General features: G+C 32.5%; 1 protein-coding gene across 1 annotated transcript in view; it reads right to left on the reverse strand.

Moving 5' to 3' along the window:
• Nucleotides 1–22,286, reverse strand: part of MMRN1 (multimerin 1) — a 57,297-nt gene that overhangs the window by 30,302 nt on the left and 4,709 nt on the right. The window contains exons 2-3 of the mRNA XM_081304691.1: nt 13,442–13,561; nt 10,666–10,772 (exon numbers count right to left, since the gene is read on the reverse strand). Coding sequence (XP_081160817.1) covers nt 10,666–10,772; nt 13,442–13,561 — 227 coding nt within the window. The remainder of the gene's footprint in view (nt 1–10,665; nt 10,773–13,441; nt 13,562–22,286) is intronic.

Raw genomic sequence — 22,286 nt, forward strand, 5'->3', positions numbered from 1 at the left:
GTAATTTGGGTTAGTTGCTGTTGTTAGATTGAATTTTGCATTTCTTTTCTTCAGGGCATTGAGCTAAATTAATGGATTTTCATTCATGTCCACAGTTTTTGTTTTGATTCTGCTTTCTTTTCCTTTCCTTTTGGCCTCTACTGTGTAATTTTTTATTTATTCAATGGTAGAAAACAATGTGCTGTTTAGGGAGAAGTGTAATTATTTGGGCCTGAGGTAGGTGGGAAAAAGCATTAATCTCCTAAATCCTATTGAATAAGGTTCTTATAGCCTAAATACAAATTAGTTCATAAAAATAGGTCTATTAAATTATTATATAAAATGTCTGTCATGGATCCTCCTTAGATGGTATAATAAGAGATTTTTTTTCCTGGAAATTTATATCTGTCGACTCAAAAGTGTGCCTGGAGAGTAAAACAAAGGTCCTCAAATTGCAGTCCCCAGTACCAACAGCTCTTGGAACTTTTGTACTTGCAGCTTCTATCCCCCTATCCCAAATTAATAATTTAAGAAACTCTGGGGTGGGCCTGCAGACTGTGTTTTAACAAGCCCTCAGGGTGATTGTTACACATGCTCCACTGGAGTAAAGTGTCAAGATAAATCCTCCTTAGCAACTTCTCACCCCACTACCTTCAATGTTTCTCCAAGCAGACAGTGTTCAGGACACAAACTTGTAAGGATTGATAGCAGTAGGAACGGGTGGCTTACCAGGATGACCAAGGGCCTTTTCATGTTCTTACTCCTTAAATTTTGAGCTAGATGATAGGGACAGCAAGCATTTAAATGCAGTACCTTAACAGGGTGATAGGTTAATATTTTATTAAGACATAAAACATAACTATGGTGAAAACAAACTCTAGACCATTTTCAGGTATACAAAAAAGGTTACTGTTCAAATGTTCCTTTCTGTCAACTTTTGACATGTACTATGTTTCCCCCCCCCCTTTGTTTTTACTAATCCTTTAGAGTACAGGCTTTTCACATGGATAGAACACGGAAGCATCTGTAATCTTTGAATCGATGAGAGTATGCATGTTCTTCCATTTCCCCACCTAAGATTCTGGTCCAGTATATCTACCCTAGAGAATTGAGTATGTGTGTAAATTTATAAAGTTTAATTTTACAGGTGATTTCAATGTGCAGCTCTGCTTAAGAGCTACCATATTTTGGGGCTGGGGATGTGGCTCAAGCGGAAGCGCACTCGCCTGGCATGCGTGCGGCCCGGGTTCGATCCTCAGCACCACATACCAACAAAGATGTTGTGTCCGCCGAGAACTAAAAAATAAATATTAAAAAAATGCTCTCTCTCTCTCTCTCTCTCTCTCTCTCTCTCTCTCTCTCTCTCTATCCTCTCTCACTCTCTCTTTAAAAAAAAAAAAGAGCTACCATATTTTGAAAAAAAATTGCAAAGTATTCCAATTCTATTAAGTAAATTTATTGTTATAAGGCAGAACATGCAATCATTTTCTTATTAAAATTACAATCCAGAAGTCAATCTTTAGAGATTTATTTAAACAGCCTGCAAGTTGATAAACAGGGCACGTGTTAAAGACATGATTTATTAAAAATCATATAAATAAAAACCTGGAGTCCCCTACCATTCCATAAAAAGGGGGCCATTATCAGAAGTAAATGGCATGGGTAGAATATGGAGGCACTTTTCACAGCTTCTTATCCCCCCTCACCCCATGTAAACACACCCTTGTAAGAGGTGCTGCTGAGCTCAAATCATATGGAACATGTTGTTCTACTCTGTCAGAAGTCACACCCAGAGTCCACTGACATCTTAGAAAGTCTCAGGGTTAAAAAAACAAAACAAAACAACAACAACAAAACCCCTTTCTATCAAAAGCAAGGCTGTTGCTCCTCAGTTCCACCTAGAAGTATCCACATTCTCCCACAAATTCAAGATTGTGTTTAGCTAGTATGTATCAGTGTGGTCTACCAACTATTGAAATATTGAAATACAGGTATACTTTTTGGAAAATATGTAGTGATGATACCTAATAACTGATAAAATTAACTTAAAAATTATAATAGCAATTTGTTCCCAGTTAGTTGTGGATACACAGTAAAGGATGTGTTTTGCAGGACACATGATGAAAGGAATTTCTATTGCAGCAACATCTGAGAACTATTTTTCAGAACTAGAAATGTGTTGGGTCCACATCATGCACTGCATAGGCTTTGTGAAATATAGTGTTTTACTAGCATAACTGGTTTAACGTTACCTGTGACTTATGTAGTTCTTAGAGCCAAGTCATTTGGCTCTAAGAACACTTCAGTACTTAGAATGTTCTAATTGTCCTATCTGCAGGGTTTTCTTATATTTCTTCTTCAGGAATATAAAAAGAATTCTCAAACCACTGAAAGGGACAAAAGTTTAAATTTTTAAAATAGTTCAGGTATCATGAGTGTGAATTTGTTGAATTTAAGAAAAAAAGGTAGAAATTTTACCAGTTATGAATTTGGATCTGGATTTTTAATCATATTATGCAAAAATCAAATTGAAACATTTTTCAATGTGTACAATATCAAAATAAAAATCTCATATCAATATAAAAAGTAAATTCAATAAAAAACAAATTGTGTTTCTGGAATAAAAATTAACTTTTCAATAAAAATTATTGTAACATTTTCCCTTGTGAGTATTAAATTCAAATAATATTCCAAATGTATAAATCATTTAAAATTAAAATTACTGAACCAACTTTCATTTACATTGTATTGACGGCATTTACAGTGTATTGAAGTTCACTTGCAATAATTAATAATGAAGAGGAAAATATTAAAGAATGTTATGAAATTTGTAAAATTAAAATTTTAAGGATAAAAGTTTTCATCAAAGCAAACCATTTAAAATAATAAAACATTTCAAAAATACTTTATGAAAAATAAAAACACAGAAAAAATAATACTTTATAAAAAATCACTTTAGTAAAAATAAAAACACTTAGGAAATAAAATCAAAATATTAAACATTATTTATCTATATTTGAAGTAATAAACCATTTCAGAAAATATAAATATTAGGGAACTTACCTAATATATTAATTCTGACATAGACATATCATTGGAAATCATTTTTATGTTACTATACTTTGTAAAGCATATATCTAATAAAATGAGAGAACAACTTCTTAGAAAACCTAAAAGTCAAATAATAAAAATTTTAAATATTATTATACAACTTGAGTGCTTTTACATCTAAATGTTTTATATGTAATTTACATCAAATTTAAAAATCAAGAATTTGTATACAATTAATAGTTTTCCTTATCTCAGGAAATTAGAAGGAAAAATAATCTTTAATACTATGTTAATATTATAATCATACATATGAACACTAAAGAAAACAATGTTTCCATGAAAATTGTGCTCATGAAAATGTATTGAATTTTTTAAACAGAGACAGTAGAATAGTACTGAGAAAGTAAGCCAAGTTTTTCAGACAAAATATTTTGAATTTTTAAAACTTTGACACTACAGGTGTACTCAAACACCCCTGACTAAAACAATGATAAATGCATTTTCAAGTAAAAATCTGTAATTCTTTTCTAGATGAACTCCATATTTTCTGACATATATCAAATCAATGACAATAGGAATAAATACAGAAGAGAGAGACAGAGATGAAAAGAAGAGGATATGTTACAGATTGAAATAATAAACACTGGGAGAATGTTTAGACTTTAATGGCAGCATATGGATAAAAAGGCATTTTGTAAAACATCCCTTGTTGAACTCCCTTTGTTAAAATTTCATATACACTATGAAAATATTTATATTTTAAGCATATATATTCTACTTTATACACATATTTATATATGTTACTTAAGGTACATATACGTATATATTATGTGAAAACAAATATAATAATCAACATGTGAAAATGAACAGATTTCCCTAATAAGTTATATAAAAATTAAATTTATTTGACAAAAGTAAAAAAGTCAATGTTCCTTGATTTACGTTGTCCTTAATTTGGCCAAAAATTTTTACAAAGCTCTATGATTAATTGAAATAGGAAATTCCTATAATAATTTTCATAATATAGTTAAGAATATAGATATTAAATATTTTAAAATGTAGCTTTTAAACTTTAGAAAAAAATTGAATACAATTGCATTTACTTTAGTAGTGCTTAATAGATAATTCAATAGAAAGACATCATTGATAATCATAGAAATTATTACATGTTTTAACTGAAGAAAATAAATAATGCATTCTTAATCTTTTATATATTGATCAATATTACTGAATTTGTGGGTAATGTTTGAATATGACCCCAGCCCCTTCCCACCTTATCCTCAAAATCAAAAGGCAGGTTGATTTTGCTTGATTATTATTTTCAGGAGTTCAAAAAACTTTGCTAAAAATATATTATGAATATTAAAGCTTTCTTTTAAATTGCAATTTAATTTTTAAGGAAATAGTTTCACTCCATTTCAACTTTTGTAAAGTATTGGACATTGTGCATTTAATATAGAGACTATAACATTATGTTTTACTTAGAATTCCTCCAGGACTGGGGAAATTAGGTGTCTCTGTGTATCTCTCTTACACACACACAAACACACACCATATGTGCAATGCACACACATGAGGAGGTAAAAGGAGTATTTTAATAGTTTAATTTTTCCGGACCCCTTTGGTGGGCACACCTTTGGAATCTGGTGGCTAAGACCATTGGTGTCGCCGCTGGTGGTAATGGGAGTATTTTAAGTCTCCTCACATCCTAGATGAGTTTTGAGTAGAGTATTCCATCAAGTCATAGTTACCCAGTTCAGCAAGAACCTAAACATTCAGGAAGTCAGAACAAACCCAGATTAGAGGTAATGTATCAGGAAGAGACAGAAAACAAATGAAGAGCATCAAGGTCTAATTTACTACTAACCTTAGATTCAAAAGAATTCCAGATAAATCTCATTCATGTGATCTGGAAAAATGCTATTGTGTTATAAACAAGGTCATAGAATGTGAATTGCTAGAGATACTACTATATTATAAACAAGGTCATAGAAGGTGGCCTGCTAGAGAAAACCAGTACTTTCAAAATAGAAACTAAAAACATAAGAAAGAAATTTTAAAATCAGTGACAAGTGTTGAAGGACAAAGTAAATGACAAACTATTAGAAATAAAAAGGAAAGAAATTGAAATGGATAAAAAATAACAAATGGGCATATCAAAGGGAGGTCTGCAGTTTTCTTACACATTCTGATATTTGATGACTAACTCCTCTTTATGTAGATATACAATATATTTTTCATATATTGGTGAAATTAAAAAGATTAATTTGAAAGAAAATTTAATTGGAAAATACTTGAAAACATTGATCAATAAAGGAATATAACTGTGTGTGTGTGTGTGTGTGTGTGTGTGTGTGTGTGTGTGTGAAGCAGAAGAGAAAATTTTACTCTAAAATAAAGAAATAACCATTAAGCATCACACAAAGATCTTTGGGATCCAGATGTCACATGAACCTGTTTGCTCCTGAATTCATTGCATGGGATTCCTGCCAAGGCTGTTAAAAACTGGAAATACCTGTTTTACAAATTCAATAGTTCATGTTATCTTTTCCTAGCTCTGTTTGTCAACTGGAGTTCAATACTTGCATTCATCCTAATTTATTGCATGGGATTTAACTGGTGGCTGTGAAAAGCTGATAGGATCTCTGACAGTGGAGTCAGTTACTCTCCTGTAATAAAGAGTCTGGTTTTGATTAATACTCTTATTTTTTTTTTCATTTAGAAATCTTTCAGTCACCCCAAGTGTATTCTCTACCACAAGGACTGCCACAGATTCTAGATTTTCCAAGCAATCTATCTTTGCTTTCACCTAAAGACAGACCTTTGCTTTGTTTTTAGAATGCAGATTTCAAAGTCTCTTTTTCTTGGTCCTTTCTAAATGACAGGTGCAGAACAGAACACCATTTATTTAAATCGATGAACTTTTAAAGATCTTTGTGCACTTTAGGGTTTTTTTGTAAATGCAATAGAATTCTTAAATTGGACTCCTTCTGTCTTATCTGCTAATGTAACTGCTCTGTTTTTCTTCCTACAATGGAAACTCTGACCTTGGTGGATCAAAGACTTAGAGAATCAAGGTCAGTAAATGTCAAGAGCAAGAGCACAGCTTCCTTATTAGGTGCTTTTTTTTTTTCCTTTTTAATTAGACAGGTTTTATTTGCAAGTTTTTTTTTTCTTCTTTCTTTCCAGGTCTCTGAGCCATATGGAGGAAGTCATTAATGGCAACTCAGTAATGAGAATGCTTGCTCTTTCTCCCTTAGCTCCAGAAAACCTTCCTGTGTGACTTGACAAGATAGATTTCCAGCTGATCCTGCAATATCAAGTGAATATTTGTATGGTGAATATTTAGTAAATATATAAAGATAGTTAAATTTAAGCAGGCAGCATGGTGCAACAAAGACTTAAGGAACAGTGTTCTTTAACTTAATATAACAATTTTATTAAGCAAGATGCTGAAAGAAGGAAATGTTCTTTCTAAAAAAGAAAATGTTGGGCTGGGAATGTGGCTCAAGCGGCAGCACGCTCACCTGGCATGTGCGGGGCGCTGGGTTTGATCCTCAGCACCACATAAAAAATAAAATAAAGATGTTGTGTCCACCGAAAACTAAAAAAAAAAAAAAAAAAATCTCCCTCTTTAAAAAAAAAATGTTAAAGACTACTGAAAAGAACTAGATAAGTGATGAGAATGCTTATGATAAGTGAAAAGAAATAAAGGCTTTCCTCTTTCAATTTTGTAATTTTCAAATTATTTAAATTACATTTTAAAATAGTTGTACTGCAGAGGACCCCATATTGAAAATGTTGGTTTCAGCAGTTGGTTCATTAACTTGTTGAATTATTTCACAGGATTGTAAAATGAAATATTTATCATATATTGATAATAGAAATCTGGTAGGAATCAGTTTACCAATAGCTGTGTATTTGTGCATGCACACATCTTTTTAGCATTCATAATATCTGTGGTAAATTTCATAAAACATAACGTTATAAAACATCTTTCCCTGAGTAACATAGGGGCTGAGGTTATGGCTCAATAGAAGAGTACTCGCCTAGCATGTGTGGAGGCACTGGGTTTGATCCTCAGCACCACATAAAAATAGATAAATAAATAAAGGTATTGTGTCCATCTACAATTTTAAGATATTTTAAAAAAAGAAAATCTGAGTAAAATAGACTATTTTTTAACAGATGTGCAAAAAAATTCTTCATTTTCTTTAATCTAACACTATTTGAACTTAATTTCCTTTCCTTTGTGTCATTTAGAGCAAGTTGTAATTTTCTTGTTACACTCAGAATATTTTAGAGACATCTGCTGGAAAGGTGCATAATTGCAAATTTTATAAAATAGGCTTAAGTGGTATTTTTCTACTGACATTTCAAAAAATGTCTTGAATATTATACCACAAAATTAGGCAAAATTCTGTAACCCTCAAAAGATACAGCAAATGTAAAATCTCTCAAAACTATTATTTGGACTTAAAGATCCTTTCTCCTAGCCAATAAAAGTCTACTTGAACTTCCTAAGAATTGGTTCCTTTTGATAGTGTAAGTAATATTTTTAATAAGATATCCTATAACTATACTACTATTTTGATTATCTGAACTGCAGTACAAGTGTGTGTGTGACGGATCAGTGTATTGTGGAATAAGACACCAATGGCATGCCTCATGAATTTTGATGCCTTAATAATGACCTGAAGAAGATCTAAAAAAGAGTGGGAGAAAGATGAAGAAAGAGGTAGAAAAGTGAGGGAAAGAAGAAAAAGGGTGCTTAGTTGCTAACAACACCATTTTATTACAATTTATTGATACTTATTGTAAATTTAATAGTCCCTATTGCAACCTAAATTAAAAGGAAACTGTTCTTTTTAATGTTCTGGAATTAATTTTGTTTGTGGGGAGGGAACTTGTTGAGGGAGGAAGAATTTGTAAGGTGAATATACTACCTTACAGACTTTCTGAGTAAAATAATCTCCTGACGCTGTGAGGAACCAGTCCTGAAATGACTGCCATGGTGGCTGCATTTTCAGGTTATTCCACACCCGTGAGGGTTCAGAAAGAGGTTTGAAGAATACATCAGCCAAACTGATTATCCTTGCCATATTTGAGCCAGCCTGTCACATGAGACAACATGTGACAGTGTTGTCAAACACTGTTTTTTTCTTCTGGGGGACAATTTTTCTTTACTGTGTAAGAATAAAAGGCTGGTGGCACATTTATCAAGTGTGATAGAAAGGGTGGGGGGGTGGCGCGGGTACTTGGCATGTAATTGGGCAGTCAGAAGGGGAAAAAGTGACTAAATCCCTAGGCTAGAGATAATGAAGAACAGGTCTGGGGAAAACTCACACAGTAGTTCTTGGTATCAACAGTGCCTCTATTGCACTGATAAAAAAAAATTCAACAGTCTTTATGGACTGTAATAAAAGTGAAGAGAAGAATGGTATGAAGTAATAGGACATCCTTTTGGAATCAAAGTTATATTAGAATTCTCTGACATCATGACACACTGGTTCCTGCCTTCAGAGCATTATTTCCACCAAGATTCCAATAGAAAATAGATCTTTCCACAACAACTTGATAAGTGGATAGCTGATTTATGAGTAGTTCTAACTATATGATTGTGACAGAAATTCATAAGCAAAATGTTTTGGGATACTTTTGTCAATGTGAATTAAGGCAACAGTTTGTAATTTTGTATTAAAAATATTCACAAGTTGTTTTTAATTAGAATACAAAATGTCACTAAATAATAAAAAGTTAACCTCTTGAATTCACTTAAGATATCTGATGTAATACTTTGACAAATGGAAATAATAGTACATAGTAGATATTTAAAATTGTCAACTAGACTTTGTTTCTGTGTGTATATTTACAATCTATGGATTTGTTTTTTTCTCCATTGTGGATGTAGTTCACCATAGTGATTAAGAATTATTCACCAAGGGCTGGGGCTTGGTGGTAGGATGGTAAAGTGCATGCCTAGCATGCCAGATCTTGGGATCCATCCAGAGCACTGTGGGGTGGTAGCAGGGGGAATCAATTTTCAGGTACATAAGGCTGAAGCAGGGAGTAATTGCAATCCTCAGCAGTTAGAGCCCGTGATATTGTTTGACCTGAAGACTTTGTTCCCTGCCACATATCTACATTCAGCCCTTATACAGCAAGGTGTATAATGACATCTCAAATGTCTTGAAAGGCATTCTTTAAGCAAACACTTGAATCTTCAAGAAATAATAATGAAATTATAATTCCCCAAATATCCTTTCTTATATAAAAAGATAAATATAAACCTGAGAAATATGATTCTAAATACTGTCTAGAATTTTTATTCATCTGTAAAAGATAAACAAGAACAAATATATTTTACCATTGTGAATATATGTCTCATGGAAATCAGAAGTCCTCTGAAAACAGGGTATATTTGGGTCTTTTCAGAATATGCTTTATTATCTCATATTCAGATATTTTCAGTATAGATCATATTTTCTTTAAATTTTTTAAATATTTTTTTTAGTTGTAGACAGACACAATATCTCTATTTGTTTTTATGTGATATTGAGGATTGAACCTAGTACCTCACACATGCAAGGCAAACACTCTATCAACTGAGCTACAACCCCAGTCCCTTCTTTAAAATTTTATTCTATCTGATTATAAATGAGTACATGTTCATGCTATGGTCTGAAAATGCATTGATTTTTCTATCATCTCTGAAATTCAGGCCAGACTCAGAATAAATAGCATTACAGAGAAATTTGCCTATAGATTTTCATTGTACAGCTAGCAAAACCATCTATAATACCCCTAACTAAATTGCAAGATTCCTAGAGCTCTTGTATTATAATTTTCTTTTTCTTAATGTGAATCATAATGGTTTCTCCACACTTACATTAATTTTTAATCACAGTCTCTTACAATGTTGATTGAATTCCCCACCACTGCTAATGGCCTTTCTTGTAATATTCATTCACTTAAAATATGTATGCTAATGCCATATCTTATTTTTCAAAGGCAACCTGTTTAAAGCCAAAAGCAAAATAATAGTCACATAGATGTTAGGCCACAGCAGGTTACCATGTGTTTGATCAGCTTTGCCACCAGAAAATCCTTAAAATCTCAGTTGAAAAAATTTGCTCTATTAGGATTAAACAGAAGAATTATTCATATACTTGATATATTCTTTAATATGGAATTTCATTCATATGTGCATTATTTCAAATAAGCTGAGACAAAGCTAGATGTTATTCTTATTTATACCTACAGCCACTTCTAATAATTACTTAACAACATAAAATTAATATTCTTGATATCATAGTGTGCTATATTTTGTAGCACATATTTTTCTAGTGTTAAGAAAAAATAAGATATTTAATAAGACCTTCATTTACTCATCATATAAAGCCAACATGGAAATGGAGGGAGAAACTAAAGGATAGTTTAAGATTTTAGGGTGCTATCAATAGCTATCAAGTCAGAAATTTAAAAAAAAATAATAGTCCTAATAGTTTGACTATATGTTTATTTACCCTCATTCAAAAGGGAAAAAATAATTATTTTCTTCTATAAAATCATTCATCAATTTTTCAGACTTTATATGCTTGTAATTGTTATTATGAAATTAATAACAGAGTGTACCTTTTAGCTGACATTTTGGTCCACTGTATCCAGGACAGCACTTCCATTCCAATGAGGTAACAATTTTATGTTGCATCCTATAGACAGGATTAGTTCTCTGCTGGGTTCTAGAGGGGAGAGAAATTGCAGGAAAATAGATTATTTGTCTCATATTATCAGTAGGAATTATAAATATAAAGCATTTGAAACAATGCCTGATATATAATAAGCATTTTGTGTTAGCTGTTATAATCACGATCTTCAGCATCAATATTATATCTGAAACTGCCAAACTTAGATTTCTTTGAATACACTACAAAAAACATTAGTGGTTATACTTTTGATATTTTCAATTTCTGTCATTACATTTTCTAAAGATATTTCAGCTTTTCCTTTAATAATGTTTTTTAGCTAAATCAATATTAGAACTTATTTTAATTTCAAATTTTGGAGAGTTATATAGGAATAACTTACTTTATTTCAATTCTATTATTTCCTATATTGTTTCAGGAGAAAAGATCCTCATTTCTTCTAGAAGAATATCAAGCAACTTGAAACGAATTGGATACTAGAGATCTAATTGTCTCATTCAATCTCTATTTTCTCTTCTTCCAGTTTTAAAATTATACTATCTACTATTTCTACCATACAGTATTTTAGAGAGAAAGTGAGGGAGGGAGGCAAGGTGTCTAATGTGCAAAAATATTATTTCTGAGATAAAATCATGGAAGAAAATTAATGTTATAATCTTTCAATACAACAATCACTCTATAGTTAGTGAATGGATACTAAATTACTAAATTGCAGACTATATGTCTGTAGATATAAGTCATAAAATCAATTTGGCCATATTATTCTTATCCATGACTCTTATACATAGATGATATTTATCAAATGGGTCTATGAAATAGTCACACATTTTCTTGCCCAAACCTCATATTATTTTTATGATGAAAATACTATTGTCTTGATTTCCTGATGAGGAACCTCAAAACAGAGAGATAAAATAACTTGCTCAGAGTCCCACATTTAAAAGTGATAGAACTGGAATTTTAACCCATGTTGTGTGGGCCAGGCTTACACCCTAGAATTTGTTAGCTACTATCCATGAGCATGAGAAGCCCTTGGATATGTGGATGATAGCATATTCTAATAGACTGAGCATTCAGTGACTGTGGTTTTGGGTTGTGATACAATGTTCAGGTAACTCTAAGTGTCCAAGGTTATTCCTCAATTATAAAGGGAGTTATAAGATTTATTTCCATCTCTAAAATTTCAATAAATTATAGTTAGTAAATAACTCTGTTCTGTGAAATATCATATCCAGTCCAACCACTACAGCTAAATTGAAAGTGAGCCAGTTTGGAAATGGGCTTTGTTCAAAGTTTGTAGGGAGAGGCTCACACAATTAATTTAATCACCATTGGGTTTGATTTGCTGATTTGGAAAACTGAGTATTTGTTGTATGTAACTCAGATATAATAACAGAAAAGGTGACAAATACTGTTTAAGTACTGAAATAGTGAACGAATGGAGAGATCCATTCAAAAGTACAAAAAAGATAGATAAGAATAAAAATAAGTATTTCTGGCTTATTTAAAGAGAAAAAATAACAAAGAGCTCACCTTGAACCCAGAAGGACAATATGATAGGGGTTACAGTGGTAATATTTTCATTACTGAAGAATTAACAATGCATTCTTTGTGTCTTACATTCACAAGGAAATTATCACAAAGTGAGTAAATGCTGAAGGCAGAACTGGAGCTCAGCTCTTTCAAATCTCTAAGATGTGCTTAGTTCTCTGGACCATGAACCTTAGCTATCCCCCATGGGAGTAAGAAACACCTTGATTTTATGTACCCTTACTGTGCATTGTTCCAGATTGCTGATGTGTCAGATTCATTTCCTGAGTTATTTGTATCACAATCTGCATAACATTAGCCATCATGGCCTGAATAGCAATTCAATTTTTTATTGCAGACTCTTCAGGAACATCTCCAGCTGAGCTACTGTGACTACATGAATTCAGAGAATTTATCAAGTGCTCAGCCCTACATTTTAGGGCAATGACATAAATTAAAAAAAAAAAAACTAAATAACATGGGTCATTAAAATAGACACAAGAAGAAAGGCCCCACTTAACTGCTTTACCATACATAATTGCAATTGCTTTTTAAATTTTAGAATATGTGCCAAGTTACCGTATTGCATTGTATCATAGTCACCACTGCATTAATGTATATTCACAAGTATTCTATGGATCCTTATCTTAAACAAAAGATAGTGTAGAAATAATTTTTTTAAAGTAATACTGGCACAATTTTTTTAAAGCTTCACATAATGGTCGCAGCCTACTTCTTTTCACAAAATAACTTCGCATAAAATCTGCAATGATTATGCGGTGAAATATGGTATGTACAGAATCCTCTCTGAGCTAGTATGAAGAAATAATAAATAAATCTTCAAAATTGGATTTTTATTTCATAAAGATAGCATTGTTGGTCAGAATATAGAATGAAAGTGATATGACTATAAGAATAGAAAGAAGCGTGTTAACATTTATTAAATATTCACAATGCACCGGGCTCTAGGTCAAGTATATTACTGCATTATCTCATGAGATTTTAAAATCATATGACATAAGTATTATTAAGATTTGCATTTTAACTTACTGAAGGTCTAATGTGATGGCCCTTCTTTGACCCTATTACACATAAATGCATGAGATGACTAACTTTGCATATTCTTAGTCATAATAATAATAGCGCAAGCTGTGTTTTCAAGAAACATTACATACGTGTAAGGACAGGATCCAATGGTCCGGCTGCAGGGTCCTCTTCCACCAGGAACATAAGTGACCTGGTTGTCCAGTATCACCGTGGGAGATAATCTGGTATGTACATAAGCACACCAGTTTCTAGGGGATAAATCAGTATCATTATAAAGATCACTGTCAGCAAGTATCTTTTCCATCAAAACTATATTCATGTGCCTATATCTACTTCTGCAAGTATTGTAGTTTAGCTGTCTTAACAATCATATCTAGCTTTAGGATATGTAGATATTAGACAGAATAGACTGATTACTACATTTCAGTACTGAGATAGGATACTCAGATCTAGGTCTATTAGTTTGGATAATGTGCAATAAGGGAAAATTAAATAAACTGAATAATGATAAAGAACAAAAATAGAAAAAAAACCCACCTGTTATTAACGGAATATATTTTTTTTGTGTGTGGTACTAGGGATTTAACCCAGGGGAGCTCAACCACAGAGCCACATCCCCATCCCTTTTTAATATTTCATTTAGAGACAGGATTTGCTAAGTTGCTTAGGGCCTCACTACGTTGCTTAGGCTGGCTTTGAACTTTCAATCCTCCTGCCTCAGACTCCCAAGCCCCCAGGATTACAGGCATATACTACCATATCCAGCTCAGAAGATGTTTTGATTGTAAAGAAAATACAATATTCTAGATGCAAACTATTATAATTAATAAGAGGTCCGCAGTGTATTCAAGTTTAATATAAAAATTTATAATAGCTAATCAATTTATTTCCCCCATGACTTGAAGATCAATTACATTTCTTTGTACCAACCACAAATTCAAAGAAGACATCATTGGCAACAGCAAAAAGTAACAAGGATAATGAACTTCAGACTCAATTCACCAAAAATAGTATAAAATTTAATCTATAAATATTTTAAATGTATTGAAAGGCTAAAATGAAAATCTAATCATCAGTTGATGGGGAAAGCCAAAATAAACATGTTGAATCTCTTCAAATAAATCTATAAATTAAATGTTTATTTAGCAATAAGTCTTTGTTTTACATGAGAATTTAAGTCATTTTATTTTATAAATTTTAAATAATTGACTAAAATTATGAACTTCAAAGAGTTGTTTCTAGCTCTAGCAGAACATTGGTTATACTTGCCTATGTTAATAATTCAATCTAGCCAAGACATATAAAGCAATAGTTTCAGATGCTGGACAGCAGATGATACAGTCATATGATTCTTGAAAGAGTGGGAAAGCTTAATATGAGCTCCATGTTCAATAGAGCTTTCAAAATGCATCAATGCTTGCAAACAAAAAAACTGAGACACTTGAATAATAGTCCACAGTGCCAAGCAAGAAGCAGTAAACAAAGCTAGATGTGAGAAGCAGGAATATAAGACCAATACATAGAGTAAAACTCCAGTAAATAGTAGAAACAGAGATGACACGGGTGTTAGAATTAGCAACCAGTGACTAAAACAGTTAAACATTTAATAGAACAAGAAACATAGACTTTATGAACTAAAAATTGACTGGATATGCTTAACAGAATTTGGCCTAAGATTGCATAGTTAGAGTTTTAGGAGCCTAGGAGATAGATTGTGACAGAATAAATATTTCATGAATAAGAATGAAATTTTTTTTGTAAATTTGATTTTAAAAAATCAACCTCATATCTAAGAAGCTCAATGAATGCCTAAAGGATAAATGAAAGTAAAACCTTACTTAAGTACATCATATTAAAATTCCAAAAATACCATATGAAAAGAAAAAAAGCGGCTATGTTAATTATCTTGATTTAATCATTCCATATTGAGCTCATCTAAGGAATTCTTCCAAAGCAGAAAAATTGAGTACCATAAAACTTGTGGAAGGTTTTTTTTTTTTTTTGAATGAGATGTTTTAAGTATTCAAAGAGAGAGAGAGAGAGAGAGAGAGAGAGAGAGAGAGAGAGAGAGATAGATAGATATTTGGGCATATTTTGCTAAAGCATAGTGATACCTAAGGCAAAAATATCTCAAAACAAAGAACTGGGAAAAGCAAGAAATGAAAACATAGGTTTATAAATTAACATAACTATAACAAAGGAATCTCCAAAAGAATAATTAAATTTATCATGCAAATCCAATGATGATCCTTTTTTTTTTTTTTTTTTTTTTTGGTACTAGGGATTGAACTCAGGGACACTCAACCACTGAGCCACTTCCCCAGCCCTATTTTGTATTTTATTTAGAGCCAGTGATGATTTTAATCACTGACACAATTTTAACAAAAGTACAGTGGGATTGTGTGTAACATGAATACTTAGCAAATGACTAGGGAGGTTGGGAAGGGATAGCAAAGTTAGGAGTCCTAAGGTCTCATGAATGAAAGGAATGGAGGGGAAATGGGAATAGAAATGATGCGTTGAATGAATTGGACATTACTATCCTGTGTGCATATAGGATTACATGACCAATGAGGTTCCACATCATGTACAACCCAAAGAATGAGGAATTATTCTCCATATATGTATAATATGTTAAAATATACTCTGCTGTCATGTATAATAAGAAGAATTTTTTAAAGTAAAAAAATGTATGTTTTATTCTGTGAAAATAAAATGGCTGTGTCACCTGCAAAAATCTTTTAAAATACTAAATAGTAAAACAGTCTCATGACCAAAATCGTTAAGGAGGCAAGGCAGCAGATCAGCTTATTGCTCATGGCCCAGCAATCTTTGATCCAGCATAAATTCAAAGAGCTATCCACAGCAAAAGAACCCCTGGTGTGACTCATAATTAGGTTTATGCTACTGATGAAATAAGCTCACCAAGGAATGCTTAAAAATGTAAATATAATTTTAAAACCAAATTATCTGAAAATGTAGGTTTAAAAAGACAAAATTAAGCATGGCAAAAATGGTGATAGGTAATTTAAAGGCAAATGCAACGAGCCCAGACAAGTATTTTGCTGCAACCTGGATATCTTGTGTACCTTTCCAGACTGATTATGGTGAATAGAGAGCAGTGACTTTGAAGTGTTTAGCTGTCCATGGGGTCATAACCCTCCATCCAGCAGGCTGCATTTGGGATTCTCTTTAAGGGTAATAACTCTGTTGCTTTTGTGCAGCAGCATGTACTGAAAAAAGCTTGTATTGATTTTTTGGATTTTCCAAGTTAGTAGGTAAAATGTTTGGTCCAGGGAAAAGCAGATTTCTTTGGTTGTGTGTACAAACCTAGCTTGTGGAGTACATAAAACAGAAAGTGGGAAAAGGGTTCTGTGATGACTTGTCAAAGTGGAAGTCTCTGTATAATGAACTAAGAAAGGGCATTGTAAAAAATCTACTGTACTTTTGATTTTGACCTTTTAGAGGCAATCTTTCAGGGGGTAGTGAAAAGATTAAATTAAGAAAAACTTCCACTAACTCATCAGATCACAATCCAGATGTAACAATTCTTATTCTGAATGGGAGTGGACTAAAGCAGCAAGGATGTCTTTAAATAATGACCAAGGATATTTTCCTTAAAAATAAAGGTTCAACAGTCCAAGGATTAACATTGGTCAGTTATAACACACATTACTTAATTCCTTATTATCCAATTCTTAAGAGACTAAATGTTTAAACTTTCATATTTCATTATCTGTGACTTGATTTGACACATAGTATAAAAGCATCAAATCCTGAAGGTGTTCAAGTTAAACCAGAAAAGTCTCTACCATAAACCCAGCCAATACTAGTATTTGTGTGTGTGTGTGTGTGTGTGTGTGCACGCGCGCACGTGTATTTTTTTCCCCTTAGAAGTTGGAGAAAATAGGTTAAGGAATCTATCATCCTCTTATTAAGATAAATTTAGAAATCCAAAGGGGAACAAGAGGAAAATGAGACAATACAAGACAAACACTGCTGTTTGTGAAAAGTGATATTTTCAAAGAAATAGGCTTACCTGGTAACTTGGTTAGCAACCTCCTTACCTCATCTAATTACCCACCTAGGCATCCCTGCCTGGAGAAAGTGTAAGATTATAAGTGACCTTTCCTTACTTTGGACTCACAGATGAATACAAATTACAAATGATAATAACATATACATGTATTAATCATTCATACATGCCTTAGGAAAAAATTAGGTCTCTGGTGGGATTTAGAGAGGAAAATATTAATTAACCCTTCACAAGAAAATAACCCATTCATATTTCCACTAATCTATCTCATGCAGAGCCCTATTTTTAAATTACAAGATTATTAGTACATGGAAATACTTAACTAAGTTTGACTATAACTACTAGCAAGATCATAAAATGACAGTGCTGTATGTCTTAGAAGTAAAATCAATTTGTCTTTTGTGAAAGACAAAAGGAAGAAAAAAGAGCCAAAAAGGGGTAAAAAGGGATAGGGAAGGAGGGAAGATGAGGGATTTCCCCTGACATCAGAGCTGTCATAAGTACTTGCTATTTCCACCTCTGTGAGTCAGAGTTAGAAGGTCATTTCTGATGATGAAAGACTGCTGCTTGCTGGACAAGATTTCTTGCTTTGTTTTTACTTTACACGCTGAGAGAGCAAATAAGGAAGAAAATTCATTTCTGCATTGAGTTTGTTTTTTTCTATATCAGAATACATCAGGAAGAGAGAGGATCTGGGTGGTGACAGAGGAGTAAGCAAAAGAAGATAATAAAAAGTTTCCCTGAATGGAGTCATGTAACATAGTTGTTGACCTGTTAATAGGGGCATGTGACAAAACTGGATGCCGGAGATAGGCTGACGGCTTCTACAGCTTGCCTCCACAACCTGTTAGCCATTTCTTTGTCTGTGAAATGAATCTCTTAATCTGTAAGTAAATATAATCTTCCGTACCTCACAAAATTATTATGAAACTAAATATGTTAATATATGTAAAAGACCTTCTCCTCAGTCTATACCCAAAGGACTTAAAAACAGCATACTACAGGGACACAGCCACATCAATGTTTATAGCAGCACAATTCATAATAGCTAAACTGTGGAACCAACCTTTAATAGATGAATGGATAAAAAAAAATGTGGCATATATACACAATGGTATTTCACTCAGCAATAAAAGAGAATAAAACCATAGCATTTGCAGGTAAATGGATGGAGTTAGAAAGGATAATGCTAAGTGAAGTTAGCCAATCCCAAAAAATCAAATGTAGAACGCTTTCTCCTATATAAGAAGGCTGATTCATAGTGGGGTAGGGAGAGGGATCATGGGAAAAATAGATAAACTCTAGATAGGGCAGAGGGATTGGAGGGGAAGGGAGGGGGCATGGGGTTAGAAATGATGGTGGAATGTGATGATCATTATTATCCAAAGTACAGGTATGAAGACATGAGTTGGTGTGAATATACTGTGTATACAACCAGAGATATGAAAAATTGTGCTCTATATGTTTAATAAGAATTGTAATGCATTCCGCTGTCACATATAAATAAAAAAATATGTAAAACACTTGCTGCCATCACCACTTGTGCAAATAATTAAATGACTCAAGATATTTAAGTGAGATAAGTGGGTAAGTGGGATTTTTTTCTGAAGAATATATACTTTCCCCCTTTTTTTTCTTGCCTCATGGCTCCATTTTTACTTTTTTAATGATATGACAAATTCATCTTAACCATAATTGTTTGTATGCTTTAAGTCAATAATAATTCCCCGAAAAATACAGAAGTATATCATCATTTGTGTTCAATTACAATGATGAAGCTTAGCTCTCAGGAGAAATATAGTATTCAAAGTGTCTCTTTAGACTTAAGAAGCTATGAACATAAACATTTTCAAAGTGTTACAGAATAGTTTATTGGAATTTTAAAAATCACACTTAAAAGAGAAATTCTTCAACAAACTATTAATGTTAGAGACTAAAATTTACGTGTAGCTCAGTAGTCCTAAATTAGAATGTAGTTCAAGGGGAAATATATGCAATATGAATAATAGCAATGGAAATAAGGATTCACATTTAGTAAAAGATTCTCCATAAGCAAATCACATTTAAATAAAGCACTCACTGGTCTTTATATATCTTTTTTTCTGGCTAATAGTCTAAAAGACTAGTTCAATTCAATATTATTTCCTTAAGAAAATGGAAATTTTTCTGGGCACACTGGCACATGCCTGTAATCCTAGCAGCTCAAGAGGCTGAGACAGGAGGATGGAGAATTTAAAGCGAGCCTTAGCAACTGTGAGGCACTAAGCAGTTCAGTGAGACCTTGTCTCTAAATAAAATACAAAATAGGGCTGGGGATGTAGCTTAGTGGTAGAGTGCCCCTGAGTTCAATCTCTGGTATGCACCCCCTCAAAAAAGTAGAAGTTTTATTTTCAGATAAAAATAATAATTTGTCCTTTATTTTCCTTCAGTGTACCTTTCTGAAGTTATAGCTTTTTCTTTTCAAAATTCTTTATAGTATTTAAGCTTAGATAAAAATATTAGTTTTATAAAAGAATAATGTAAATGAATTAATATTTTAAAACATTTCAGAAGTGAACCATGCAAAGCTCAGATCGTGGGGAATTTTTGGTACTTTAATTTTATAGTTATTCAGGTTTCAAGAAGAAACATGTTTTTATATACCAACTTTTGTAATCAAAGTCTTTTTCAGGCATCATTAATTTTCTTTCTGTAGTGGGCACAGGGTGGTGATGAGTTTCCAGTGATAAACGAGTATATGAAGCCACAAGACACACAAATTATATTGTCTTTCTACAATATTCTCAGTGTAAAATAATAGGAGAATGAGCTGGATGTGTTCCCATCGCAGGAAATACCTAAGATTTTTTTTTTTTAATCCAAACTATTTTCCAAGTTTTAAAGTTAAAGTTAGTACTCTTTAAAAAGTGGTACACTGAATTTTTTAGGTATAATATATACCTCTTTTAAAATAATGAGTATTAAGTTTAACCTTAAATATAAATTTTTTCATACATTTTCTTTATTTCACTTTATTTTATTTTAATCTCTTTTCTTCGAACTCTCAGGGCATTGTAAACTGTTTTTATTCCAGTAGGTGTCAGGCTTTCCCAGGGTGCAGACCACAAAGCAGGCTAACATTTGTGTGATGCTTAATTCTTATGTTTAATCGGTTGTTCCTGCAAACTGTCCCTCTTAGCATTTCCCCATAAATAATGAATTTTAAAAATTATAGTTTTATAATCAGAAAAGCAGAAGGTGTTGAAATACAAAAATTTACCTGGACTAAGGACTTGTTATATTCTAGCAAATAAAATACAATATAGGTCTATATATTCAGTAAAAACAGTGAACAGAAATGGCAAAGTAATATAATAAAGTAAATGATTAATGCAAAAAAATATATGGAATATACATAATGTTTATATATATAAAATGTTTGGAAAAATATATTAATTTGATGGTTTAATGATTTGGTTGTATAATTCAAGATAATTTTTAAATGCGGTATTAATTTCTTAAATTACAAATAATAAAAGATATGAAGAATATCTTTTGAAATATTATATTAGAAGTTGCAACTCATTCAACGTAAGCCTCCTCTTTGTAAATAAACAAGTTATATAGTTTATAGAAAAAGAATACTATGAACAAAATTTTAAAAGAAGTTGTCATTACATTCATCAAAAAACATTTTGTTTTTACCTGCATTTTCAATTTTTATTTTTTCATAAACATTTTGACCCCAGATGTATATGAAATAAAATAAGGAAAGAATAAGATACAAAAAATAGAAACTGAACCAACCTTAATTTCTTTTTCTTTTCTTTTTCTTTTTGGCATTGGGGATTGAACTCAGGGGCACTTAACCACTAAGCCACATTTTTGCATTTTATTTAGAGACAGGGTCTCACTGAGTTGCTTAGTGCCTTGTTTTTGCTGAGGCTAGCTTTGAACTCTTTTATTTGTTAATTAATTAATTTTTTATTATATATGACAACGGAATGCATTACATTTCTTATTACACATATAGAGCACAATTTTTCATATCTCTGGTTGTATACACAGTATATTCACACCAATTCGTGTCTTTATACATGTACTTTGGACAATAATGATCATCACATTCCACCATCATTAATAACCCTGCCCCCTCCCCTCCCCTCCAACCCCTCTGCCTTACATAGAGTTAATCTATTCCTCCCATGCTCGCGCTCCCTACCCCACTATGAATCAGCCTCCTTATAATAAGGAAAACATTCAGCATTTGTTTTTTTGGGATTGCTAACTTCACTTAGCATTATCTTCTCTAACTCCATCCATTTATCTACAAATGGCTTTAAACTCTTTTTTTTTTTTTTAATAGCAATGGTTGTTTATTGTTTAGGTTAAAAAAAACAAGGGGGAGAAATGAATTACTATAGTTGGGGTAGAGAGAGAAGAGGGGAGGGGAGGGGAGGGAAGGGGGGATAGTAGAGGATAGGAAAGGCAGCAGAATACAACAGACACTAGTATGACAATATGTAAATTAGTGGATGTGTAACTGATGTGATTCTGCAATCTGTATACGGGGTAAAAATGGGAGTTCATAACCCACTTGAATCAAAGTGTGAAATATGATATGGCTTTAAACTCTTGATCCTCCTGTCTCAGTCTCTGGAGCTGCTCGGATTATAGGTACACTCCACCTCCCCTGGCACTAATCTTAATTTCTGATCTCTTTCTTCTCTGTTTCATTAAAAACAAAACAAAATGAAAATAAAAAGTAAAAACCCCAACAGAGCTGTCTGTAACTGCCCTCTCTTTTGTCCACCTTCCTGCATAGCTCCATTCACTTGGGCCTGAGCACAGAGCTCACTTCTCTATTAAGCTTCATGTCACTGTAGTAGTGGATATTTTTGGTCTTCATTTTCCTGCCCTTTTCAGCAGCATTATACACTGTTGATAACTTGCCTCCC

Source organism: Spermophilus citellus, assembly GCF_964194105.1.
Source record: "Spermophilus citellus genome assembly, chromosome: 8".
Taxonomy (NCBI): Eukaryota; Metazoa; Chordata; class Mammalia; order Rodentia; family Sciuridae; genus Spermophilus; species Spermophilus citellus.